Source organism: Gracilinanus agilis, unplaced genomic scaffold (assembly GCF_016433145.1).
Source record: "Gracilinanus agilis isolate LMUSP501 unplaced genomic scaffold, AgileGrace unplaced_scaffold43163, whole genome shotgun sequence".
NCBI lineage: Eukaryota > Metazoa > Chordata > Mammalia > Didelphimorphia > Didelphidae > Gracilinanus > Gracilinanus agilis.
The window spans coordinates 1-7,732 of NW_025377093.1; the positions used below are offsets into that span (position 1 = coordinate 1).

A 7,732-nucleotide genomic window follows, 5' to 3' on the forward strand; every position below is an offset into this window, starting at 1 on the left:
CTCCTCTCCTCTCTCCTCTTCTCTTCTCCTCTCTTCTCTTCTCTCTCTCTCTCTCTCTCTCTCTCTCTCCACCCCCCAGACACTAGGATCTTTCCCCTGCTCAGATAACTCATTATCTCCCCAGAAAGGACTCACCAAGTGCCAGGGACTGGGCAGAGAGAAGGCCCAAAGGGTATATAAGGGGTGGGAGCATTGCTGAGCCCCTGGGCTGACCCATTCTCCATTCTCTGCCCTTCAGCCAACGAGGAATGGGCCTGGGTAACCTGTGTACCCGAGTGGGCAGCATGATCGCCCCCCTGGTGAAGATCACGGGCGAAGTGATGCCTTTCATCCCTGCCATCATCTATGGGGTCATTCCCCTTCTGGGGGGAGCCGCCGCCTTCTTCTTGCCAGAGACCCTCAACACGGCACTTCCAGAGACAATAGAAGACGTGCAATGCCGGTCAGCCCACGTTCCTCCCCTCCAGCCCCCCTGACATCCAGAGGGGATCCCAGGCCTCTTCAGGGCCCCTTGCTTTGGATGGGGCCCCAAGGTTTGGCAGAGCAGACTCATTCTCAAGGGGAAACTGAGGGAAGCTAGTTGACCGACTGCCTAAGCAGCTCTGCGCCTTAACCCTAGTGGAGGCTCGGGGGCTGCCCTGGGAGGCAGGGGAATAGCCGTGTGGTTTCCAGACGCCTGTAGCCATTTAGGACCCCCTCCTGGGCTCACCCCCAAGATAGCGCAAGCAGCGGTTCAGTCTCCCCTCGCCCCCTCCTTGGCCTCCCTCGTACCCCCCGCTCTCCCGGGCATCTGCCTCCTACGGTCGCACTGATGGGCCTGGGAATGGGATGCGGGTGGAGGTGAGAATGGAGATGAAGTGGGGGGAAGGGGCCTGCGTCATTCTGAATGGGAGATGCCGTGAGAGGGGTTCTGAGCTTGTGCTTTCTCCCCACCCCCAAATTCCCAGGAAAAAGCCCAAGGAGGAGACAGAGGTTCAGTCTATCCCCCTGCAGTCCTGTGAACCTGGGAAGGGGACCAGCTGAGAGAAGGACGATGGCCAGAGCCACCTGCTGGAGGCCCCGCTGCCCCTGGCCTCTCCCGAGAAGCAGCCCCGGCCCTGGCTCCTCTGGGGAGACGGAGCTCCTTTCTCACCCAGCATGGGCTTGGCCTGGCCTTTGCCACCCGGAGCCCCTGCCCCCCCCCAACACCCTGGCCCTTTGGCCAGAGCCATCCGGGGCCTCCAAGTACCCGAGACCCTCTCCAGGGACTGGACAAAGCGAGGCAGGAGTTCCCTACCCCATCCAGGGCTCTGTCTGTCTGTCTGTCTCTGACTGTCTGCTGTCACACACACACACACACACACACACACACACACACACACACCCCAGCCCCCTCTTAGGAGGAGACGAGGGCCCTTAAACAGAGCATCACCCAGGCCAGCCAATGGAATGGGCCCTCCAAGGACCTCCGTTCGAATCTCAGTTTTGCCACGCTACCTGTGTGACCTTGGGCAAATCAGGCCTCAGTTTCCTCATCTGTCGAATGAAGAGTTGGAGCCGATGACCTCTAACCCTTCCAGGGCTAAATCTATGACCCCGAAACCCCCCCAAGTTATGGATGAGGAAAAGGTCAAGAGTGACCGAGTGCAAATCACGAACCGATGCTGAGATTCGAATTGAAGTCCTCTGGCTCCAAGTCCAGCTTCCTTACACACTGCCAATCCCCCAGCCCAGGCTGCCGAAACAGCCAGTTGGCCCCCCTTGTCCCTTGTCCCCCCAACTCCTACTTGTCTCATCTGATTCCGTCCGGCCTGGCCTTCTGGAGCCCGGGCTCCCAGCGCAGCTCTCCCTGGCCTCTGCCTCCCTGGCCGGGCTCTCAGGCCCAGAACCCCCTCCCAGACCCTCGGGCAGCACCGAGGCCCTGCCGGCCCTGGCCCTGGGTCCTGCCTCCCTCCCAGAGGGCATCAGGAGGGCCTGGTCTGGGATTCTGGCCACACCTACACGAGTATGCCGAGGGGGGAGAGGGAGAGAGACGGAGCCTAGAAGCGCCCCCAAGCCAGCAGCAGGCTCCCCGCTTCACTTTTCACCAAAGAAAGCACCCAAAGAGTGGCGAGTTCCCATGGGCACGGGGGGGGGGGTTCTCTTGCAAAGACCAGGCCCCTGGGGCCAGTGACGCCAGATGTCTTGAGCCGTGTCCACGAACAGACAACCACGTCCCATGAGCAATGGAAGCTCGAGTGGACGTGACAAAATTGAGTGTTTTTCTCAAATAAAAAAGCCAACATATTCCAGACGAATCCGATCATTGCAAGAGTTAGAACCAAAGAAGGTCAAAGGCAGAACCACAGGTGTAGAGCCAGACAGGACCTCAGTGGTCATTTAGGCAACCTCTTCATTGAGCAGATGGGGAAACTGAGGCTCAAAAAATTAAATGACTTACCCCAAACTACTGAGATTGTAAGCATGAGACACTGGGTTTGTGCCTGGGTTCTCTGGTCACAGAGCCAATCAACCAGCAAGTATTTCTTGTTTGCCACATGCCAGGCTCTGGGCAAAGGACTTTGGGTACCATATACAAGGAATGAGACGATCCTGACTCACTCTGGGTTTACCTCCTTTCTTTTTAAGCCTCTTACCTTCTGTCTTAGAATTGATACTAACTATTGGTCGTAAGGGGGATGAAGTGACTTGTCCAGGGTCACCCAGCTAGGAAGTGTCTGAGGACACCTTTGAACCCAGGCCCTCCTGTCTCCAGGCCTGGTTCTCAATCCACTGAGCTGCCGGGGTAGAATGGATGGGCGTGAGAAGCGGAGGCAGAGAGGCCCATGAGGAGTCTGTCTCAGTCATCTTGGCTCCTCCGTCCCATCGAGTCCCGCTCAGCCTGGGCTGGCACTCCCCCAGATTGTTAGACCTTTCTCAGACAGACTGCCGTCTAAACTCTCTCCCCCATTTTGCCTTGGTGAAGCTGGGAAAGTCCCATGCTCTGGCCTCAGCTGGTCCCTCGGTTCCCTTGGGCGAGGGCGCTGGTGCCAAAGAGGACCGGTCACTGAGCCAGGAAGAACGGCCCACTTTCCAAAACAACTTCCGATCTCTCTCTCTCGTTTCCTTCTCCCGGAGCTTGTGGCTTGGGCCTCTGCCAGCTCTCCTTTAGACTTGTAGCGGAGAGGAAGGAGAAAACGAGGTGCAGAGGACGACTCTTCATCCCCCGACAAAAGAAAGGCTTGCCACACAAAGGCCCCTGAGATCACACCGAAAAATACCAAGAACGGGAAACAGTAACCCATCGCTGCTGCGATGACCCAGCGTCGGGAAATGCCTTGGCTGAGCCCGCAAGGCTGGGGCCCTCATCCGCTCCTGTCTCCTGCCCATTCAGAGGGTTGGAACTGGTTCAGCCCTCTGCCCCCCAGCCTCTGGTGATAGGGGGCGCTCTGATCTCATACGCGGTGGCTCACGACGCTCCCCAAGCCGCAGAGAGCACCAGGTTCTAATCCTGCCTCTGAAAGGCGCTAGAAGTGCTGCCAAGGGCAGGCCATTGAACCTCCCTGTGCTTCAGTTTCCTCATCCGTAAAATGGGCACCTCTCTCATAGAGTTATTTTGAGAATCAAAAGCAGAAGAAATATTATATGTGCCCATATACATACACGTATAAATAGTATTCACAACCTTCTTATTAATATTACATGATAATATTGTTATATTATTAAATATTGTAGTAAAGGACTTCAGACATCAACCAGCTTAGAGAGAGGCTTTTGTGCAGACCAGAGAGCCTCGTTGGAGACCGCTAGGCATGTGGGCCGTTGCTACCTCTGCCTGCCGGGAAGGCCAGAGCCATCGCCTCTCCTCTTTCGAGAAAAGAATCTGCTCGATCTCTCGGCACGTCCTAACAGCTCAGGCAGCCATCCCTGGGCGAGAGCAGCTTGGCTGTAGAAAACTCTAAGCCAAGCTGTTCGGGCGATAATGAAAAGCAGTCCCAGTCTCCGACTGCTCCAGGCCCACAAGATCTCCTCCTGCTTCTTCTGAACTCTCTCCAACGATGGTTGGCCAAAGCCAGGAAAGCTGGAGGAAATGAATCACACCCTCAGAATGAGCCAGTGAACCCCTTGGGGTAGCAGAGAGCTGTTCCTTCCAACTTCTGGCCAGGGTTCACTGGGTACCTGCTGTGGACCAGTCCAGATGTGGGTACTGCCTGGGGAAGCCAAATAAATGAATAAATGATCCTTCCAGCTCCAATGATCAGAGAAGAGTTTGAAACATGATAGAGTTGAAATCACACCAGATCAGACACTCCACAGCTGTGTGACCCTGGGCAAGTCACTTGACCTCCACTGCCTACTCTGACCACTCTTCTGCCTTGGAGCCAAAACTCAGTATTGACTCCAAGACGGAAGGTAAGGGTTTTAAAAGAAAAGAAAGAAAGAAAGAAAGAAAGAAAGAAAGAAAGAAAGAAAGAAATCACCCCAGATTCAGAGTCAGAAGACCAAGATTCAAACCCTCATTCTGCAACTTAATACCTGTATGGCCTTGGTCAAATCATGGATATTCATTCCATAAGCATTTTTTCATCATTTCCTAGGTAATAGACCCCCCAAAAGTACCTGCCTTCTAGGAGATTACATTCTATTGGGGAAAATCACACACACACATGCATAAATCGATACCAAATAAATGCAAAACAAATGCAAAGGGATGGCAGGAAAAGGCAATAGGTGGCCCTTGAGTTGTACTTTGAAGGAAGTTAGGAATTCTAATAGGTAAAGATGGAGAATATTCTAGGAATAAGATAGAGCCTTGCCAAAGACACAAGAGACAGAGGTGAATAATCACAAAAGAGGAACAGCAAAGTGGACAGTATGGCTGGACTGGAGCAGTCAGTTCATGTATGTGAAGTAGGGTGATGCATAATACAGGAGGGGGAGTCAGATTAGAAGGTGCTTTAAATGCCAAACAGAAGACTTTGCATTTGTTCCCAGAAGCAACAAAGCCACTGGAGTTTTTTAAGCATGGTTAAATAAGTCAGGCAAAAGTTGGGAAGTGAGAAAGAGGGGTGCCTTGGGGGAGAAAGATTGACAGTTACAATGAATTCTATTTTGGATATGTTGAGTTTAAGATACCTGTGGGGCATCCAGTATAAGACATCCAAAAGGTGATTGGTGATATAGTGTAAGCTCTCAGAGAGAGGTTAGGGATAGATATTTAGATCTGGGGACTATCTGCATAGAGATCACATTTAAAACAATGGAAGCTGATGAAAGCCCCAAGAGAAGGTGGAAGGAAAGAAGAGAGCATAGACTCAGGAATAGAAAACAGATAGTATCCAGCCACGGAACCTGAGAAAGGGTGCTCAAACAACTATGAGAAAAAGAATGTCAGAGAGAGAGAGAGAGAGAGAGAGAGAGAGAGAGAGAGAGAGAAGGAATCCAAGAGGAAAAGATGATCAAGGTCAGATCTTTCCGAGATGTCAAGTTGAATGAAACCTGAGAAAAAGCCATTGAGTCTGACAATTAAGAGATCATTGATGACTTTGGAAAGAGTAGTTTCAGTTAAATGTTAACACTAGTTTGCAAAGGGTTGAGAAGTAAAAGGAAAGAAAATAGAGATTGCAACTGTAGATGGCTTTCCCTAGGAATTTGCCTAAGAAAGGGAAGAGAGATAGAGAATGACAATTTAAGATGATAAGATAGTCAAATGAAGTTGTTTTTTTTTTCCCAAAGACTAATGAGGACCTGGGCACATTTAGAGGCAATGAGAAAGAAATCAGTAGATAGGTAAAAAAAGGGAATGAGATAATGGGTACAAGTTAACTTCTTTGAACCTTGGTTTCCTCCTCTATAAAATGAGGCTACATTAGCTATTCTCTACGTTTCTTTCAGTTCTAAATCTTACCTTCCTATGACTGGCTGACATCTCTCTAGATCCATCAGTGCCTGTGTCTTCCTATACTCACCTATGGGTCTGTACTTCACTGACCTTCAAAACTCCAAGCTATGATCAGGGATAGGAGAATGTATATGAAAAGGACCCATTGGATAGTCAAAGCCCATGGTGTGTTCTGTTTACAAGTCAGGGAGGCCAAACAGCGGATTTCCCTCCATCCTCCACCCTCTTTCCCCCAGATGACTGGAAAACATTCAGAAGAAGGTAGCCAGGATGATGAAGGGTCCCAAGTCCATGTCATACAAGGATCGGTTGAAGGAAATGGATATCTTTAGCCTGGAGCAGAAAAGCTGTCTTTAAACATATGAAGAATGTATGTAGAAGGAGATTTGTTCTGTTCAGCCCCAAAGGGCAGAACCAGGAGCAATGGAAGTCTCATGGAGGCAAATTTAGGCTGGATGTCAGGAAAAACTTCCTAACAATTTAAGATGTACAAAAAAGGAATAGGCTGCCAAAGGATATCTTGTATAATCTCTCACCAGAGGTCTTAGAGCATGACCACTTGTCAGCAATATTATAGTATGGATTCCTTCAGGTAGAGTTGGATTAGCTAACTGGTGAGATCTCTTTCAAATGCTATAATTCTATAAATGGCATGAGTGCTGAAGCTAAGCCAATTTGAATTTAGGCATAAATTAGGTCAGGGATGAAATGGGGAGAGCCTTAAATATCAGGCTTAGAGGTTTGAACTTAGCTTGGAGCTTAAAGCATACAGAGTTCCCTGAAAACTGTAAGGTCCTAGTTGCCTCTGGACACAGCCAGCTGGACAAACAGTCAAACTCTCTGTAAGGAAAAATAATTCCATCAGACCTTGGGAGAGGGTGGAGTGAGGAAGAAGAGAGCAGAGTGGAGAGGAAGCTGTGAGCCCCAAGGGGAACCTTGGGCTCAGTGCCCAGCCCAACCAAGGTGCTGAACTCTCAAACTCAATCACGGCACCCAGTCAAGTTGCCCCGAACTCTGAACCCCTTGGGACAAAGCCAGATACCTCAGTAAAAAGGCTGACCTAGTAAGTCTTTGGAATGAAATGCAATCATTCCACTCCCAAGTACAGACCTTTCCTTTGTCCCTTGAGCTGCTTCCAGAGGAATAAGCAGAAATCACTTTTCACAGCGTATGTCTACTTTATCTCCACCACTGACCTGCATGCATCAGGTTAGAAGGTCCAAGGATATCTGCACATCAGGCACTGAGTTTTTTCTAGGGTGGTGACCTTTGAGCCCCGGACAGAAAAGAAACCGGCCAGGCCCAAGGAACCTCTTCTATTGTCCACTCTCTGCCTGTATCAGCCTTTCTAAAGGCCCACAGTTATTCTTGACCTCATGCCTCTCCCTGGCCTTAGAGCAGACTAGAAAGGAAGAAGGATCTACCCTTTGGGGAAGGAAGGAAGGAAGGAAGGAAGGAAGGAAGGAAGGGAGGGAGGAAGGGAGGGAGGGAGAGAGGGAGGAAGAAAAAGAAAGAGAGAAAAGGAGGGAGGGAGGGAGGAAGTAAGGAAGGAAGTTCTAGATATTCTGTGATATAGGATCCTATTATCAGATTTAGAGGTGGAAAGAAATTTAGAAGCAATCTAATCCAATTTTCTCATTTTACAACCGAGGAAACAAGACAAGAGGTTAAGTGACCTTCCCAATGTCACATAAGTAGGTAGAACTTGAAATCAGAACCCCTGATTCCAGACCCAGTGCTTTTTGTACTAAATCATGAAAACTTCACTTTTTCCACCTGCTCTCTGAGTACTTTCAGCAGCAAACAAGAGTTCAATTCCTAGACACCATGACCATCCATGTCTGCTGTGCTCAAGCTTATAAGATACCTTTT

At 50.1% G+C, this 7,732-nt stretch overlaps 1 protein-coding gene across 1 annotated transcript; it reads left to right on the plus strand.

Moving 5' to 3' along the window:
- The first annotated feature begins 234 nt into the window (after positions 1 to 234).
- Positions 235 to 1,346, plus strand: LOC123255316 (solute carrier family 22 member 8-like). The gene is made up of 2 exons (XM_044684137.1): positions 235 to 442; positions 948 to 1,346. Exons 1-2 carry the CDS (start codon positions 249 to 251, stop codon positions 1,021 to 1,023), a joined length of 270 nt encoding a protein of 89 aa, XP_044540072.1. The 5' UTR covers positions 235 to 248; the 3' UTR covers positions 1,024 to 1,346.
- The last annotated feature ends 6,386 nt before the right edge of the window (positions 1,347 to 7,732 follow it).